The sequence below is a fragment of the Trichechus manatus genome, unplaced genomic scaffold (genome assembly GCF_000243295.1).
Source record: "Trichechus manatus latirostris isolate Lorelei unplaced genomic scaffold, TriManLat1.0 scaffold00070, whole genome shotgun sequence".
NCBI lineage: Eukaryota > Metazoa > Chordata > Mammalia > Sirenia > Trichechidae > Trichechus > Trichechus manatus.
The window spans coordinates 6,628,134-6,649,006 of NW_004444006.1; the positions used below are offsets into that span (position 1 = coordinate 6,628,134).

Genomic DNA, 20,873 nt, shown 5'->3' on the forward strand with positions numbered 1-20,873 from the left:
TTGGGGGGCATTGAGTTTATGTTCATGGTGGTGGAATATTTTGGGAAAGCAGCCATAATGGAAACCCTGGTGGCACAGCAGTTAAGAGCTACAGCTGCTAACCAAAAGGTCGGCAGTTCGAATCCACCATGCGCTCCTTGGAAACCCTATGGGGCAGTTCTACTCTGTCCTGTAGGGTCACCATGAGTCAGAATCGACTCGATGGGAATGGGTTTGTTTTTTTTTTTGTTGTTGTTGTTATAGCCGTAATGGTGGCCCAACATAAAAATATAATCAATGTCATTGAATTGTAAATGTGGAAGTTGTGTTGGCAAATGTTTTGATGTGTATAATTTCACCACAATTTTAAAAAAGTAAAGTATCTGGAAATTTTCCTAAAGGCATATAGCAAATGGAGAAACATTTATTCAAGAAAATCTACTAAATCTTGGTAAGAATAGCAAGAGTCTGTGGCATTTGAGCTACGACCTGCTCCCACCCCTCATCCCCTACCAGCTCAGTATGATCTCTGAGTGGCTGAAGCCAAGAACATTCCCTCACCCCCTTGCTCTAAGTCTATTTCTACACTTTCTTCCAAGTATAGGCAGCTACCAGGATGTTTCATTCCCTACAGCTCCCTGTTGCTGAAGCTCTATTTTAGGCAAGAGCAGCCAGGAGGTCTAGGGATCTCTTCTTTCACCCAGCCCCCACAAGTAGGGTAGAAGCTCCACCCCCTGGAAGAAGGCCAGGAATACTAGGGCCCTAATTGCCCTATCAAGACTAATCACAGGATGGAGGTTCCATGTCAGAACAGGCAAACCAAGAAGAACAGGATATATTGCCCCTGCCCAGCACCCTGCTTGTAGAACAAGTGTCACTCTGGGAAAAGCTGGCTGCTGTCCCCACCCTCAGGTCCAAGCATTGGTGCAGAGGTTCTGCCCAGGGGAAGAAGCAGGCCATAGGAACATAGTTCTCCCTAAGGAGATTGACTTTATTTGGAACAGAGCTTGGGGAAGTTCAAACCAAAAGGTGCTATCAAAAACAATGGAAATTTTGGAAGTGAATAATTAAGAGGAGACTGATAGCTCCATAAGAGCAGCAAGTAAAACAGAGCAGAAAAAATATTCAAAGATATAGTGGCTAAAAACTCCCCAAATTTGATGAAAAACATTAAACTACACATCCAAGAAGCTCAATGAACTCCAAGTAGGATAAATGTGAAGATATCCACACCCAGATACATCACAGTCAAAATATTCAAAAACAAAGGCAAAAACTTCAAAGCAGCAAGAGAATAAGACTCATCACATACAAGCCAGTCCCAATAAAATTAGCAGCTGAATTCTCATCAAAAACAATGGAGGCTAGAAAGCAGTGGAACATCTTCAAAATGCTGAAAGTAAAAAAACTCAATCAAGAATTTGTATAGAGAACAGCTATTTTTCAAAAATGAAGGCAAAATAAAGGCATTTTGAGGTAAACAAAAGCTGAGCCGATTTGTTGCTAACAGACCTGCCTGGCAAGAAATACTAAAGCTTTTTCAAGCTGAAAACAAGTTACACCAGAAGATAATTTGAATCTGAAAAAAAAAAAAAACCAAAGAGTGCCAATAAAGGTAATTATGTAGGTAATTCTATAAGAGAGTTATAACTGCATAATTCTTCTTTCTTCTCTTAACTTATTCACAAAGCAAATTGTATGAATATATATATATAATTGTATTTATGGTCCTATAACAAATAAAAATGTAATATATTTGATGATAACAGCGCAAAGGAGACAGGTGAGAGCAAAGCTGTATTTGAGTAAGGAAATGGTAACATGAATTCATAGGAAGAAATAAAGAGAACCATATAAGAAGGTTAATATAACAAACTCTATAAATATATACTTGCTCTCTTTTCTTCTTTCAGATTATTTAAAAGACATACATTATATAAAGTAATAATAATAATAATAACTGTATTTTGGGGTTCTAAACAGATGTAATATGCATTACAATAATAGAACATAAAAGGGGAAGAGTGAATAGAATAGAGCTATATAAGAGTAACATTTCTATATCTCACTGGAATTAAGTTAATAATAAATCTGAAGTCAAAATTCTGGTAAGTTAAGCTGTTAACTGTAAGCACTAGAGCAATCACTAAGAAAATAGCTCAGAAATATAGTGAAATAATCATTAAAGGAATTAATGTTACATTAGAAAATATTCACTTAATGCAAAAGAAGCAGTAAAGGAAGCATAGAAATAAAAAAACATGACACATAGAAAACAAAAAGTAAATTTGAAGACATAAACCCAACCATATCAATAATAACATTAAATGTGATTGGATTAAACAATCTAATCAAAAGGCAGAGATTATCAGACTGGATTTTTAAAAAAAGAACAAGATGCTACTATATGCTGTCTACAAGAAACACACATTAGATTCAAAGATACAAATAAGTTGAAAGAAAAAGGATGAGAAAAGATCTACCATGTAAACATCAACCATAAAAGAGCTGAAGTAGCTATACTAATATAAGACAAAATAGACTTTGAAACACAAAATGTTGAGGCCCCGGATAAGTAAAGAATTACTGAAGAGGAAGAACAAAGTGGGAGGCGTCACACTACCTGATTTTAGAACCTATTATACCGCCACGGTACTGGTACAACAACAGATACATAGACCGATGGAACAGAATTGAGAATCCCGACATAAATTCCTCCACCTATGAGCAGCTGGTACTTGACAAAGGCCCAAAGTCCATTAATTGGGGAAAAGACAGTCTCTTTAACAAATGGTGCTGGCATAATGGGATATCCACCTGCAAAAAACTGAAACAAGACCCATACCTCATACCATGCACAAAAACTAACTCAAAATGGATCAAAGACCTAAATATCAAATCAAAAACGATTAAGATCATGGAACAAAAAATAGGGACAATGCTAGGAGCCCTAATACATGGGATAAACACAATACGAACCATAAGAATCAATGCACACACACCAGAAGAGAGACTAGATAACTGGGAGCTCCTAAAAATCAAACACTTATGCCCATCAAAAGACTTCACCAAAAGAGTCGAAAGACAACCTACAACCAGGAAAAAAATTTGGCTACAACAAATCCAATCAGCATCTATTCTCTAAAATCTACAAGATACTGCAAAACCTCAACAACAAAAAAACAAATAATCCAATTAAAAAATGGGCAAAGGATATATGAACAGGCACTTCGCCAAAGAAGATATTCAGGCTGCTAACAGACCACATGAAGAAATGCTCATAATCATTAGCCATTAGAGAAATGCAAATCAAAACTACATTGAGATACCATCTCACCCCAACAAGGCTGGCTGTAATCCAAAAAACACAAAATAATAAATGTTGGAGAGGTTGTGGAGAAATTGGAACACTTATACACTGCTGTGGGAATGTAAAGTGGTACAAGCACTTTGGAAAATGATTTGGCACTTCCTTAAAAAGCTAGAAATAAAAGTACCATACAATCCAGCAATCCCACTCCTAGGAATATATCCTAGAGAAATAAGGGCCGTCACACAAATAGACATATGCACACCCATGTTCATTGCAGCATTGTTCACAGTAGCAAAAAGATGGAAACAACTTAGGTGCCCATCAACAGACAAATGGATAAGCAAATTATGATACATACACACAATTGAATACTATGCAACAATAAAGAACAATGATGAATCTGCGAAACATCTCACAGCATGGATGAATCTAGAGAGCATTATGCTGAGTGAAATTAATCAGTCACAAAAGGACAAATATTATATGAGACCATTATTATAAGAACTCAAGAAAAGGTTTAAACACAGAAAAAAGCATTCTTTGATGGTTACGAGGGTGAGGAGGGAGGGGAAGGGGAATTCACTAACTAGATAGTAGACAAGGATCAACTTTAGTGAAGGGAAGGAGAACACACAATACAGGGGAAGTCAGCACAACTGGACCAAAGCAAAGCTAAAAAGTTTCCTGGGCACATCCAAACACTTTGAGGGACAGAGTAGCTGGGGCCTGGGGACCATAGTTTCAGGGGACATCTAGGTCAGTTGGCATAACAAAGTTTATTAAGAAAATGTTCTGCATCTCACTTTGGTGAGTGGTGTTTGGGGTCTTAAAAGCTTGCAAGCGGCCATCTAAGATACATCTATTGGTTCCCTTCCACTTGGAGCAAAGGAGAATGAAGAAAACCAAAGACACAAGGAAAATATTAGCCCAAGAGACAGAAAGGGCCACATAAACCACAGACTTCATCAGCCTGAGACAAGAAGAACTAGATGATGCCTGGCTACCACCAATGACCGCCCTGATAGGGAACACAACAGAGTCCTGGACAGAGCAGGAGAAAAGTGTGGAGCAGAACTCAAATTCACATAGAAAGACCAGACTTAATGGTTTGACAGAGACTGGAGGAACCCCCAAAACTATGACCCCCAGACTCTCTGTTAACCCAGAACTGAAACCATTTCTGAAGCCCACTCTTCTGACAAAGATTAGACAGGACTGTAAAACAAAACATAATACACGTGAGGAGTGTGTGTCTTAGTTCAGTCAGACACATGAGACCAAATGGGTGGCTCCTGTCTGGAGGCAGGATGAGAAGGCAGGAAGGGACATGACCCGGTTGAATGGACACAGGGAACCTGAGTTGGAAAGAAGGAGTGTGCTGTCACGTTATGGGGATTGCAACTAATGTCACAAAACAATATGTGTATAAATTTTTGTATGAGAAATTAACTTGAGCTATAAACTTTCACCTAAAGCACAATTTAAAAAAACACACACAAAATGTTACTAGAGATAAAGAAAGACATTTTATAATGATGAAATGGTCAATCCATCAGGAATATATGACAATTATAAACATATGCACTTAACAACAGAGGCCCAAAACACATGAAAAAAATGCACAGCAGTGAAGGAAGACAGACAAATCAACAGTAATAGTTGGAGACTTCAATACCCTGCTTTCAATAATGGATAGAATAACTAGGCAGAAGATAAGCAAGGATATCGAAGGCTTATGGAAAGTTTCTAAATTACTAATTCAATCTCTTGTCATAGGTCTATTCAGATTTTTTTTTCTTGATTTGGTTTCAGTAGTTTTTGTCTTTCCAGGGGTTTGTCTGTTTCATTTAGGTATGTAATTTGTTAGCATACAATTTTTCATAGTATTCCCTGTAAGTATCTCTGTAAACTAACTAGACCTAACAGACACATACAGAACACTGCAGCCAACAAGCAGCAGGATACACATTTTTCTCAAGTGCACATGGAACATTCTCCAGGATAGACCATATGCTATGCCACAAAACCTGCCTCAATAAAAAGATTAAAATCATAGAAAATATGTTCTCCAACCACCGTGGATTGAAATTAAAAATCAATAACAGAAAGAAATGTGGGAAATTCACAAATATGTGTAAATTAAACAACACAATTCTAAATTAATAATGGGTCAAAGAAGAAATTATAAGGAAAATTAGAAAATACTTTAAGATGAATAAAAATCAAAACACAACCATACTAAATCTTTTAGTATGCAACTAAAGCAGTACTTAGAGGGAAACTTATAGCTGTAAACACCTATATTAAAAATGAATCGCAAATCAAAAGATCTCACATCTATAACCTAACCTACCACTTTAAGACACTGGAAGAGAAGAGCAAACTAAACCCAAAGCTAGCGATAGAAGGAAATAATAAAAATTAGAATGAACATTAATGAAATAGAGAATGGAAAAACAATAGAAAAAAATCAATGAAACCAAAAGTTAGTCCTTTGAAAGGATGAACAATACTGACAAATCTTTAGGTAGATTGACCAAGAAAAAAGAGAAGACTCAAATGACTAAAATTAGGAATAAAAGAGAGGACATCACTATGAGTCTTGAAGGGAAAAAAAAAGTATTATAAGGGAGTGCCAACAAATTAGGTGACATAAATGAAATGGACAAATTCTTGGAAAAGACAAAAATTATACTAAAATTGACTTAAGAAAAATTAGAAAATCTTAATAGACCTATAACAAGAGATTAAATTAGTAATTTTAAAACTTCTCACAAAGAAAAGCTCAAGCCCAGATGACTTCGTTGGTGAGTTCTGTCAAACATTTAAAGAAGAAATAATAGTGATTCTTCAGAAAAACTTCCAAAAAATAAAAGCAAAGAAAACAATTCCTAACTCATCTATGAGACCAGCATTACCCTAATACCAGAACCAGACAAAGACATCACAAGAAAGGAAAATTACAGACCAATATCTCTTATGAATACAGGTGTAAAAACCCTAAACAAAATACTAGCAAACTGAATCCAGCAACATATAAAAAGGATGATACACCATGACCAAGTGGGGTTTATCCAATAAATGCAAGGTTTTTTTAACATCTGAAAAGCAATTAATGTAATACACCACATCAGTAGAATAAAGGATGAAAACTATCTGTATTTGCAGATGACATGATCTTGTATGTAGAAAATCTCACAGACTCTACTCAACTATTAGAACTAATGAATGAGCACAGGTTGCAGGATACAAGATCAATATACAAAAACCAATATACAGAAATGCCGTTGAGTTGGCTCGACTCATAGCAACCTTGTATATAACAGAACAAAACATTGCCTGATCCTGTGCTATCCTCACAGTTTCTGTGTTTGAGCTCATTGTTGCAGCCAGTGTGTCAATCCATCTCATTGAGGGTCTCCCTCTTTTTCACTGACCCTCTACTTTACCAAACATGATGTCCTTCTCCAGTAATTGGCCCCTTCTGCTGATGTGTCCAAAGTTAAGTGAGACAATGTCTTGCCATCCTTGTTTCTAAGGAGCATTCTGGCTGTACTTCTTCTAAGACAGATTTGTTGGTTCTTTTGACAGTCCATTGTATGTTCAGTATTCTTCGCCAACACCATAATTCAAATGTGTTAATTCTTCTTTAGTCTTCCTTTTTCATTGTCCACTTTTTGCATGCATATGAGATGACTGAAAATACCATGGCTTGGGACAGATACACCTTAGTCATCAAAGTGACATCTTTGCTTTTTAAGATTTTAAAGAGGTCTTTTGCAGCAGATTTACCTAATACAATATGTTGTTTGGTTTCTTGACTGCTGCTTCGATGGGCGTTGATTTGTTGATCCAAGTAGAATGAAATCCTTGACAACATCAATTTCTTTACCATTTATCATGATGTTGTTTATTGGTCCACAGTACAATGATCAAATTCAAGAAATTTAACACTATAAATACTTTAAATCTGCAATCCGTATTCTAATTTTGTCAGTTGTTCCAATAGCTACTTTATAACATTTGTTTTCCCCTTTCAGTCCAGGCTTGGGGTAGTGGGGATGATGGGATTAGAAGTGATAGCTAAAGTATACAAGGTTTCTTTTTGGAGTAATGAAAATGTTCTGAAGTTGATTGTAGTAATGGTTGCATCAACTCGGAGAATATACTAAAATTCATTGAATTGTACACTTTAAATAGGTGAATCGTATGTTATGTAAATTATATTTCAATAAAGCTGTATAAAAAAACAAGAAGAAAAGAGACACGACTGTAAAGTGATGATAACTTTACATTCTGCAGGAATGTGTACTCCACATTGGCAGAGATCTTTGTTTCGTACACTTATGCATTCCTACTGGCTAGAACTGTGACTGGCATGTAGTCAGCGCTCAATTATTAATGTTTTTGAATGATTTTAACGATAATAAATGCAAATTATGTCTTTCAAAAAATGAAGAAGAAAGGAGAGTGTCTAAAATTACTGCAACATTTTGAGTGTTTGGAAAGTCAGAGGAAAGAGGTGGTTTCTAGGAATGATGTTGGTTTTAACATTTTAAAGGTTGAGAATAACCTTTGGGATACAGAGACCTAAAAGATATTGGATAGTTAGCCTTGATTTCAAGGGAGAGGTTGGGCCTGGACTTAGCAATTAGGGAGTTACCCACATAGAGGTGAAAATTGAAGCCATGGGTGTAATGAAATCATGGAGACTGAGAATATATAGAAAAAGAAGATTAAGAAGAAAACCTCTTTACTTCATATACTGTATTTTTACACAAATAATGCATGCCTTCTGTGTTTGTTTGCCGGCCATGCCCTCTCCCCAGCGAGATATTTTCTTAAGCATGCTATGCTAATCTTTTTACAGCAACATGTGGCAGAGGATTGGCATGGTGGCACTTGTGAGAGTACTTCACAGGGGAGAGGGCATGGCTGGCAAACAAATGCAAGTGTGTGTTGTTTGCATAAAAATATGGTATAAAAAAATTAAAAGAATGCAATGAAATTTGTAGGGTAGGAATTAGGATGATGTGGGAAGGTTATTGGGAGTGTTGATGCCAAGAGAGGTGTCAAAGAAGATAGGAAATGTGAAAGACCGTTGCATTTAATAAATAAGAGATCATCTCAGGAGAATAGTGAGAACTGATTACCGTATTTTTATGCAAATAACGCGTGCTTTCTACATTTGTTTGCCAACTGCACCCTCCCCCTGTGAAGTATTTCTGTAAATGTTCTATGCTAATTTTTTACAGCAACATGTAAAAAAAATTGGCATAGCAGTGCTTATGAAAATACCTCACGTGGGGAGGGTGCAGTTGACAAACAAATGTAGAAGACACACGTTATTTGTGTAAAAATATGGTACATAGGTGTTATAGAGTGAGCAGTAATGACAACTGGAAGCACAAAACATAGATGTCTCTTTCAAGAAGCTTGATGGTGAGAAGAATAGTGTTGGATTTTCTCTGATCACTAGACTAGGTTAGACTCCTGGCTGTGTTTCCTGAATTCCCTGGTCTTCTCGTATCCTAGCACACATCGTATTTTATTGTAATTGACTGCATGTTGTTTGAAACTCTATAAGAGGAGTAATCATGTCATGTTTATCTCTGTATCCCTGTCACATAGTAGTCCTTGGTATGTAGCAGATGGTCCAGTAAATATATTGGTTGAATAAAATGAATTGTTCTAGTATGCTGGTAAAGACATGACTAAAATGACTGACCATGCTATCCAGATTGGATAAGGAGCAAGTGAAACCAGAAGGAGCAGCATAATGGGTTAAGAGAATAGGGAAGGAGCCAATAAATCAAAACAGTTAAATCTTGTGTGCTCAGCTGAAGCAGATGATATCCCATCGTGTTTCTTGTTGTCCTTTGTCTTTAATCCAAGGCAGAGAGGGTATATTCAGTAATAACTTGGTTCTGTTCAGGAATGAATAACCTCTCCTTCAGCTGTGTGTTCCCTTAATTTTATAGGGGGTTGACTGTATGGTAGGCTTTCTTCTCTTAGCCAGTCTCCTGGATCTTATGATGGATAGATTGGTAGGTTTGAGGGGGAAAGAGTGCTAGTCTGTTTATAAGGAGACCCGAGTCCCAGCTCTATCAGTAACTACCTGTGTGGAGGGGACTGTTCCTTAGGTGATCTTTCAGGTTCCTTCCAGGCCTCACATGCTATGATATTATTTCTAAAAATTGAGTCATGACTGAGGCTTCAAGAATTTGGCCACAGAGCAATAAGTCAAAAGAGAAAATTGCCTCCCCTCTACACACACACATGGTTTCTAGAACTACCAGTTCTTAACTCTGATAGGAGAAGATGAAGGCAGCTCATTTTGGCCTTACTTGTTGTCTTAGTTTCCTAGGGCTGCCATAACAAAATACCATAAAGTGGGTGGCTTTAAAGAGCAAAAATTTATTTTTTCACAGTACTGGAGGCTAGAAGTCCAAACCAGGGTCTCAGCCATATCGATTTCTTCTGGGGGCTTTGAGAGAGGAACTGTTCCATCCCTCTCTCCTAGTTTCTGGCGGCTGCTGTCAATCCTTAGCATTATAGATGCATCTGCCTCCATCATCACATGGTGTCTGTTCTCCCCTTTTATAAGACACAGCTCAGAAGGGATTAGGACTAGGACCCACCCTACTCCCATATGATTTAACTGATAATATATTCAAAGAAAGACCCTATTTTCCCAGGCAAAGTCATAGTCACAGGTACAGGGATTACGACTTCACCAAAGCTTTTGGGAGGATAGTTCAATCCATAACACATGTCAAGGATGTCTTGAAAGACCCGGTGCTTACTATGGTGAAATAAGGCCTTTTGCCTTAGTTCTTCGGAAAAACAGCTTGACAGATTGTTCTCCTTAGCTCTTTGCCCTAGTTTTCTACCCCAGAAGCCTTGTTACTTTTGTCCAGGTTGATTGACCAATCCTGGGTAAGCTGTAAACACCTTGAGGTTTGATACTTTTTGTCTGGCCCTGGGCTGGAGACTGCCCTGTGATTGATATGCACCTTGCAGAGACTGGTCAATATACTGTTCAAATGAAGTGACTATAGACTATGCAAATGAAGTATCTGTGGCCTACCGAGAGGGGATTGGTCAGTTAGTGGCCCTGGTGGGAGGGCCATGCCTTGAAATTGACAAGGAGTTTGTGTATATATACAGCCAACCCCACAGAGGTTTTTGAGACAGAAAGCAGCAGGAAGACAGAAGAAGCAGGGAACCTCCTAAAAGAGCTGTCACACGGGTCAAGGGTTGTAACACTGAAGACAACGAGAGGCCCAGAAGGGGCCCAGCAGCAGAGCCAGTGGTGACAGGCCCAGAAGGGGCCCTGGGGCAGAGTTAGTGGTGACAGACGGCAGGGCCAAGAGAATCCTGTCCTCAGGGGGCCTGAGAGGAGGCCTGCACAGTCAAGAGGAGCTGAGAGAGTTGTCCTGCACTGGAGAGGGGATACTGCCTGCATACTTCCTGATCCTGAGTTGTAGTCTGTTAATCCTAATCCCAAATTGTACCCTGTTACTACCTTAATAAACCACTTGACTGTAACTATGGTCTGTGAGTTTTTTGTGGCCATTGCAATGGATTATTGAACCCAGCAGAGAAGTAGAGAATGCTGTGGGAGGAACAGCTGGTGTCAGAATTGGTGAAGGGGTTGAAGAGTGGAGATATGTGTGATCGCCACCTCATAGGAATTGGCTTTGTGCTAATTTTTATATTTGAAATTATTCATCCAGTTACATTATAAGGTTTTATTTTAGCTGGCTGCATAGCAATTAAAATCTGACTTTTTTCTTCTTAGGACCGTAAGAGGCAATATGAACTGCTCAAGCTTGAAAGAAACTTCCAGAAACAGTCCAATGTGCTCAGACGTAAAACTGAGGAGGTAAGAAATTCCAACCTGGTTTAGCTGCTGGCAAAATACCAGTTATAAGTTGCCATCAAGTCAGTTCTAACTCGTGGAGACCCCATATGTGTCAGTAGAACTGTGAGCCATAGGCTTTTCAATAGCTGTGACCTTTCAGAAGTAGATCACCAGGCCTTTCTTCGGAGGTGCCTCTAGGTGGGTTCAAACCACTGACCAGTTTCAGTTAGTAGTCAAGCACTCCTGCTGGCAAAGTAGTATCCCTTAAATGAGCCAGTGTCCTGAGAAACCAGGGATACCTATCTTGACCAACAATTCCTGAGTCTTTGATACCTGTTTATATGTCATAAACTGTAAGTAGATACAGTCCTGATGAGAATGGTGCTATTCAAATAGATTCTTTAAAATTGGGCTTGATTCTTTCCAAAAAACACAAAGGATATGGGTAGTGGTTGCACAGCATGATTAATGTAGTTGATATCAGTAAATTGTACACCTGAAAAATGTTGAATTGACAAATGTTGTGTTATATATATTTTTACAATTTTTAAAAAACAGTAATATTAATATATGACATTGTCAGTCTGAATAACTTCCTTGAAATGTGTACCTTCTCTAGGCTCAAAACCTGTAAAAGACTCATTGCCGTTGAGTCAATTCCAACTGATAGTGACCCTATAGGACAGAGTAGAACTGTCCCATAGGGTTTCTAAGGAGCAGCTGGTGGATTGGAACTGCTGACCTTTTGGTTAGTAGGCTAGCTCTTAACCACTGCGCCACCAGGGCTCCGAACTGTTCACCAGTGTTATGTAAATGGAGACTTACAAATCTGGTTCTTATAGGATCTCAAACACATGGAATTTTTTATTTTTCTTTACTAATATGCTGGAAATTAGAATGTTCTTTTTATCTTTCAATTCAACATTACTGTGTACTGCTTTTATTTAGGCAGCAGCTGCCAACAAGCGTCTCAAGGATGCTCTGCAAAAACAACGGGAGGTTGCAGATAAGCGGAAAGAGAATCAGAGCCGTGGAATGGAAAGCACTGCAACTCGGGTGAAGGTATGGACACCTTTAACTGCTATTTCTCTTCTGTACGTTGGGGATAGGAAAAAATGGGAAATAGCTTTCTTTTGGTTTAGAAGAAAACATTGAAAGTTCTGAAGATCTACCTGAAAGCCTTATTTCCTAAAGATATTAATATCTTTGAACTATTGTTAAAGATCAAGAGTAGAGAACCCTTTCTATCCCTATGACCCTGTTGAGGGACAGTTAATTTTTTTAACAGCTCTATTGAGGAATAACTGACATACAATAAATTGTACATGTTTAAAATGTACAATTTCATGAGTTTTGACACATGTATACATACACTTATGAATGTATCACCACAATCAGTATAATGACAATGTCGATCATCACCTACAGTTTTTTTTGTACCCCTTTATAATCGCTGTTTCCCTCCCAACCCCATCCCTCTACCTCCCATCTCTAGACATTCTGCTTTCTGTCACCATAGATTAGTTTTCACTTTTTAGAATTTTATAAAAATGGAATCTTACCGTATGTACTTTTATATGGCTCCTTTCACGCAGCACAAATATTTTGAGATTCATCCATGTAGTTGCATATGTCAATAGTTCTTTCCTTTTTATTGCTGAGTAGTGTCCATTGAATGGATATACCACAACTTATCTATTCACCTGTTGATGGACATTTGGGTTGTTTCCTGTTTTTGACTATTACAAATAAAGCTGTTATGAACATTTGTGTACAAAGTCTTTGTGTGAACATATGTTTTTATTTCTCTTGGGTAGAGATAGCTAGGAGTGGAATGGCTGGCTTGTATGGTAGGTGTATATTTTAACTTCTTTAAGATACTGCCAAACTGTTTTCCAAAGTGGTTGCACCTTTTTACATCCTTAGCATTGTATGAGGGTTCCAGTTGGTGCCGATTCTCGCCAATAATTAGTATGGTCAGTCTTTTAAAGTTTAGCTATTCTAGTGGGTGGGTAGTGGTACCATGTTGTGGTTTTCGTTTCCCTCATGACTAATGATACTGAGCATCTTTTACGTGCATAATTTCCATATTTATGTTTTCTTTGGTGAAATATCTGTTAAATCTTTTCCCCATTTTTTAGTTGATTTATTTTTCTTATCAAGTTAGAATTCTTTATATATTCTAGGTATATTCAGCAAAGGAATCATGCTTTACAAATATTTTCTTCCAAGCCATGGCTTACCTTTTCGTTTTGTAACAGTATCTTTTGAAGAGCAAGTCTTTTAAATTTTGATGCCATCCAGTTTATTGATTTTTTTCTTTTCTACTTCATGGTTTTTGTGTCCTATTTAAAAAATCTTTGCCAAACCCAAGGTCACTAAGATTTCCTCCTAGAAGTTAAATAGTTTTAAGCTTCCCGTTTAGGTCTATGATTCATTTCACCTTGACAATTTTGTCAAAATCAGTTGTTCATAAATGTACGGATCTATTTCTGGATTCTATTTCGTTGATCTACATGTCTGTCTTTATGCCAATACCAATGTGTCTTGATTACAGTAGCATTATAATAAGGCTTGAAATCAGGTAGTGTAAGTCCTCCCCAGTTGTTCTTTTGCAAAATTGCTTTGGGAAAACTAGCTCCTTTGCATTTCCATCTGAATTTTAGAATCAGCTTGTCAATTTCTACAAAAAAGCCTACTGAGATTTTTATTAGAGTTGCATAGAATCTATAGATAAATCTGAGGAGAATTAACATCTTAACAATATTGCATCTTTTGATCCATGAACATCTCTCCATTTATTTAGGTCTTTATTTCTGTAATGTTTTTGTTTTCAGTGTACAGGTGTTGCACATCTTTTGTCAAATATATCCCTAAGTATTTCTCATTTTTATGATATTGGAAATGATATTTTTAATTTCAATTTCCAATTGTTTGGTGCTAGTATATAAAAATATAATTGATTTCTATATATTGGCCTTGTATCCTGTAACCTTGCTTAACCCAATTGTTGGTTATCATAGCTTTTTTGTTGAGTCCTTAGGATTTTGTGTCCCTAGGTGGTGCAAATGGTTAATGCATTTGGCTGCTAACCAAAAAGTTGGAGGTTCAAGTCCACCCAGAGGCAACTCGGAAGAAAGGCCTGGCAATCTACTTATGAAAACTCAGCCATTGAAAACTCTATGGAGCTTTGTTTTATTTTGTTTTGTGATTTAGGTGAAAGTTTACAGAGCAAATTAGTTTCCCATTAAACAGTTAATTCACAAATTGTTTTCTGATATTGGTTGCCAACCCTGTGATATGTCAACGCTCTCCCCTTCTCCACCCTGGGTTCCCTATTTCCATTCGTCCAGTTTTCCTGTCCCTTTCCTGCCTTCTCATCCTTGCTTTTGGGCTGATGTGTCCATTAGTCTCGTGTACATGATTGAACTATGAAGCACGTCCCTCATGTGTGTCATTTGTTGGCCCTATAAGACCTGTCGAATCTTTGGCTGAAGGGTGACCCTCAGGAGTGACTTCAGTACTGAGTTAAAAGGTGTCCGGGGGACATACTCTTGGGGTTTCTCCAGTCTCTGTCAGACCAGCAAGCCTGGTTTTGTTTTATTTTTTTGTTTGTTTTTTGTGAATTTGAATTTTGTTCTAGATTTTTCTTCCGCTCTGTTTGGGACCCTCTATTGTGATCCCTGCCAGAGCAGTCGGTGGTGGTAACGAGACATCATCTAGTTGTACTGGGCTCAGTCCGGTGGAGCCTGTGGTAGTTGTGGTCCATTAGTCCAAGGAGCACAGTTTTACTCTGACACACACGGGATCACCATGGGTCAGAATCGACTCGATGACAACTGGCACTGGTTAGGATTTTGTACGTAGATGATCGTGCCATCTGCAAATAGGGAGTTTTATTTTTTCCTTTCCATTCCGTATACCTTTTATTTGTCTTGCCTTATTGCACTTGCTAGAATTTCCAGTACAAAACTGAATAGAACAGGTTTCAGAGGACATCCTTTCTTTGTTCCCAATCTTAGGGGGAAAGCATTCAGTCTTTTGCCATTAGGTATAATATTAGCTGTAGATTTTTATTAAAGTGTAACTGACATACAATAATGTTTACCCTTTTTAAGGTAAGTTTTTTTGTATAGTTCTGTGAGTTTTGACAACATGTACAGTTATATAACTACCACCACAATCAAGACATAGAATAGTTCTGTTACCCCCTAAAATTCCCCATATCCCTTTATAGTCAATTCCTATACCCTTGGTTCTTGGCAAACACTAATCTTTATTCTGTCATTGTAGTTTTTCCTTTGTCATATAGATGGAATCATACAGTAGGACTTCTTTCACGTGGCATAATGCATTTGAGATTCATCCATGTTGCATATATCGTAGTTTGTGCCCCCCCCCTTTTTTTTGCTGAGTATTATTTTTATCATATGGATGTGTCACAGTTTATCCATTTACCTGTTGAAGGATATCTTGGGTTTGTTGTATTTTTTTTCCCCCAGTTTTTGACAATTATGAATAAAGCTGCTGTAAACATTCACATACAGGTTTCTCTGTAAACATAGGTAATCATTTCACTTGGGTAAATACCTACGAGTGGGATTGCTGGGTCGTATGGAAAGTGTATGTTTAACTTTTATAAGAAACTGCCAAATTGATTGTCCAGTTGTTCATTGCTAGTATAAGAAATATAATTGGCTTTTATATGTTAACTTTTATCTGGTGACTTTATTAGTCTACTAGCTTTTTTGTAGATTGTTTGGGATTTTCTATGTAGACAATTATGCTATCTGCAAATACAGTTTTATTTCTTCTTTTCCAATCTGTATGTCTTTTATTTGCCCTATTGCATTGGCGAGGACCTTCAGGATGATATCGAATAGGAGTGGTGAGAATAGACATCCTTCCTTCTTTCTTGATCATAGTGGGGAAACATTCAGTCTTTCACCATTAAGTATGATGTTAGCTGTAGGTTCTTCATAGATGTCCTTTATCAGGTTGAGAAAGTTCCCATCTATTCCTAGTTTACTATAAGTTTTTACCATGAGTGGATGTTAAATTTTGTAAATGCCTTTTGTCTTTAGTTTATTGATTTGGTGCATTACTTTGATTGATGTTCAAATGTTGAACCAACCTTGCCTTACTTGAAAAAACTCTACTTGAATGTAATATATCATCCCTTTTAGATACTGTTGAATATAATTTTCTAAAATAAAAAAAATTTGTTTAAAATTTTTACATCTATGTTCATGAGGGCTATTGATCTGTGGTTTTCTTTTCTTGCAATTTCTTTGTCTGGTTTGGGTACCAAGGTAAGGTTGTCCTCATAGCTGTACAATATGTAATGATATCATCTATCTCATTCCTTATTGGTATTTTATATTTCCTCTTATTCCCCTTCATCAGTCTGACTAGGTATTTATCAAAGAACCAGTTCGTTGGTTTCCATTCTAATCTTTATTATTTCTTTACTTATTTTTTAATCTTTATTATTTCCTTCCTTAATTTTCTTTTTAGTTTCTTAAGATGGAAGCTGAGGTCATTGATTTTGAGTTCTTCCTTTCTAATATAGGCACTTACTGCTATAAATTTCCCCTTAAGTACTCCTTTAATGATACCCCACAAATTTTGATACTGTTATGTTTTCATTTTCATTCGATTCAAAATACATTCTAATCTCCCTGCTGATTTTTTCTTTGATACATGAACTATTTAGAAGCGTGTTATTTAGTTTCCAAATATTAGGGGATTTTCCAAATATCTTTCTGATATTGACTTCTAATTTAATTCCATTGTGGCCAGAGAATATTCTTTGTATTCCGTGAATCCTTTTGGATTTATCTAGACTTATTTTATGGCCTATAATATGGTCTATCTTAGTAAATGTTCGGTGTGTACTTGAGAAGAATGAGTATTCTGCTGTTGATGGTGGAATGTTCTATAATTATCAATCAAGTTGATTTGATTGATTTTACTGTTCACTTCTATATCCTTGCTGATTTTCTGCCTATTTGTTCTATAATTATTGATAAACAGGTATTGAAATCTCCAATTAGAATTATAGTTTTGGCTATTTCTCCTTGCAGTTCTATATATTTTTGCTTCATGTATTTTGAAACTCTGTTATTAGGGGCATACACATTTAGGATTATGTTCTCTTGGTTATTTGACCCCTATATTAAGAAGTGACATTATTTATCCCTAATAATATTCTTTGCTTTGAAGTCTGAAGTCTGCTTTTTCTGATATTACTATAGCCTATCCAGCTTTCTTTTTTTTAATTTGTATTTTGAAATCATTTCAAACTTAGAGGTTTGAAGAATGATACAGAGCACTCCCATATATGCCTTTTACCCAGCTCTACCAATATTTTTTAATTGTGATAAAATATGTATAACATTTGCCATTTTAACCATGTTTAAGTAAACAATTCAATGACATTAATTACATTCACAGTGCTGTGCAACCATCACTACTATCTATTTCCAAAACCTTCATCACCCTAAATAGAAACTCTGTACCCATTAAGCAATAACCCCTCAATTCTCCTTCTCTTGTCCCTGGTAGCCTCTAATCTACTTTCTGTCTCTATTCATTTGCCTATTTTAGATATTTCACATAAGTGGAATCATGCAATGTGTGGCCTTTTGTGTCTGGCCTATTTCACTCAGCATAATGTTTTCAAGGTTCATCCATATCTTGCATGTTATCAGAACTTCATTCCTTTTTACGGCTGAATAATATTCCATTGTATGTGCCATATTTTAATACAAATAACACGCCGCTATGCCAATTTATTTTACATGTTGCTGTAAAAAAATTAGTATAGTACGCTTACAAAAATACCTCACGGTTGGCAAACAAATGCAGAGGGTATGCGTTATTTGCATAAAAATATGGTGTATGCCACATTTTGTTTATCCATTCATCTATTGATGGACACTTGGGCTGTTTCCACATTTTGGCTATTGTGAATAATGTTGCTATGAACGTTGGTATACAAGTTATTTGTTTGAGTCCTTGATTTCAATTCTTTGGGAAATATACCTAGAAGTGCAATTGCTGGATCATGTGGTAGTTCTATGTGTAACTTTTTGAAGAACCACCAAACTGTCTCCCACAGTGGCTGCACCAATTTTACATTCCCACCAGCAATGCATAAAGGTTCCAATTTTGCCACATCCTCACCAACACTTGTTTTTTCCTTTGTTTATTTATATACTAGCCATCCTACTGGCTGTAAAGTCGTATCTCATTGTGGTTTTGATTATAAGTTCCCTAATGGCTAATGATGTTGAGTATCTTTATGTGCTTATTCTATTCCATTGGTCTATATGTCTATCCTTACAACAATACCTGACTGTTTTGGTTACTATAGACAGCTTTGTCGTATGTTTTGAAATCAAGTAGTGTGAGTCCTCCAACTTTGCTCTTCTTTTTCAAGACTATTTTGGTTATTCATGACCTCTTGCAATTTTATGTAAATTGAAGAATTAGCTTTTTTATTTCTGCAAAAAGGGCTGTTGGAATTTTGATAGGGATTGCATTGAATCTGTAGTTCACTTTTGGTAAAATTGACAACAATATTAAGTCTTCTAATCCATGAACACCGGATGTCTTCCCATTTATTTAGGTTTTTAATTTCTTTCAACAATGTTTTCTAGTTGTCAGTGTAAAACTCTTTCACCTTCCTGGTTAAATTTATTCTCAGATATTTTATTATTTTAGATGCTATTGTAAATGGAATTGTTTTCTTAATTTATATGAAACAAATGATTTTTCTGTGTTGTTCTTGCACCCTGCAACTTTGCTGAATTTGTTTATTAGCTCTAGTAGCTTTCTTATGGATCTTTTTTTATTTTTTATGTTATATATATAGGATCATGTCATCTGGGAATAGAGATAGTTTTACTTCTGATTTGGATAACTTTTGTTTCTTTTTCTTGCCTAATTGCTCTGACAGGAACTTCTAGTGCAATGTTGAATAGCAGTGGTGAGTGCTGGCGTTCATTCTTGTCTTGTTCCTGATCTTGGGGGGAAAGCTCTCAGTCTTTCACCCTTGAGTATGATGTTCACTGTGGGTTTTTCATAAATGCCTTTTATCATGTTAAGGAAGTTTCCTTTTATTCCTGGGTTGCTGGGTGTTTCTATCATGAAAGAGTGCTGGATTCTGTCAAATGCCTTTTCTCATCAATTGAGATTATCGTGTGTTTTTTAATTTGTTCTATTAATGTTGTATATTGTATTGATTTTCTATGTTAAACCATCCGTGCTTTCCTAGAATAAATCCTATTTGGTCATGGCGTATAATCCTTTTAATGTGTTGTTGGAATTGGTTTTCTAGTATTTTGTTGAGGATTTTCCCATCTGTATTCATAAGGGATATTGGTCTGTAATTTTCTTTTCTTACGATGTATTTATCTGGCTTTGGTATCAGGGTAATAATGCTGGCCTCATAAAACGAGTTAGAAAGTGTTCCTGCCTCTTCTATTTTTTGGAAGAGTTTTAGAAGGATTGATATTAGTACTTCTTTAAATGTTTGGTAAGGACCCCTGCTGCTGCAACAGTTAAGCATTTGGCTCAACCAAAAGGTTGGCGGTTCGAATCTACCCAGTGGCTCTTCAGGAGAAAGACTTGATGATCTCCTCCCTTAAAGTTTACAGCCTAGAAAACCCTATGGGGCAGTTCTACTCCATCACATGGGATTGCTATGAGTCAGAATTGATTCAACAGCTCCCAACAAAACACAACAAATGTTTGGTAGAATTCATCAGTGAAACCATTTAGTCCTGGACTTTTCTTTGTTGGAAGATTTTTGATTACTGATTCAGTCTCTTGGCTTGTTATAGGTCTGTTTAGATTTTTGATTTCTTCTTGAATCAGATTAGGTAATTTGTATGTTTCTAGGAATTTGTCCGTTTCATCTAGGTTATGTAATTTGTTGCTGTACAGTTATTCGTAATATTCTCTTATAATCCTTTTTATTTCTGTAAGATACCACCACGCATCTGTCATTTTGTCGTACTGTGGTGGCTTGCATGTTGCTATGATACCGGAAGCTTTTCCACTGGTATTTCAAATACCAGCAGGGTTACCCTTGGTGGACAGGTTTCAGCGGAGCTTCCAGACTAAAACAGAGTAGGAAGAAGGGCTTGCCAGTCTCCTTCTGAAAAAAATTGGCTGATGAAAACCTTATGAATAGCAGCGGAATATTGTCTGATATAGTGCTGGAAGATGAGCCCCTCAGGTTGGAAGGCAAACAAAGTACGACTGGGGAAGGGCTGCCTCCTCAAAGTAGAGTCGACCTTAATGACGTAGATGGAGTCTAGCTTTTGGGACCTTCATTTACTGATGGGGCACAACTCAAAATGAGAAGAAACAGCTGCAAACATCCCTTAATAATCAGAACATGGAATGTCAAAGTATGAATCTAGGGAAATTGGAAGTTGTCAAAAATGAAATAGAACGCATAAAGATTGATATCCTAGGCATTAGTGAGTTGAAATGGTCTGGTATTGGCCATTTTGAATGGGAAAATCATATGGTGTACTATGCCAGGAATGACAAATTGAAGAGGAATGGCATCACGTTTATCATCAAAAAGAACACTTCAAAATCTATCCTGAAGTACAACGCTGTCAGTGATAAGATAATATCCATACACCTACAAGGAGGACCAGTTAATACGACTGTTATACAAATTTATGCAGCAAT

The 20,873-nt window shown here is 36.8% G+C and overlaps 1 protein-coding gene across 1 annotated transcript in view; it reads left to right on the forward strand.

The window, feature by feature from the left end:
• The window catches only part of LOC101355970 (chromosome-associated kinesin KIF4A), a 102,198-nt gene that overhangs the window by 46,883 nt on the left and 34,442 nt on the right, over nt 1–20,873 (forward strand). The window contains exons 12-13 of the mRNA XM_023734663.1: nt 11,097–11,180; nt 12,108–12,221. Coding sequence (XP_023590431.1) covers nt 11,097–11,180; nt 12,108–12,221 — 198 coding nt within the window. The remainder of the gene's footprint in view (nt 1–11,096; nt 11,181–12,107; nt 12,222–20,873) is intronic.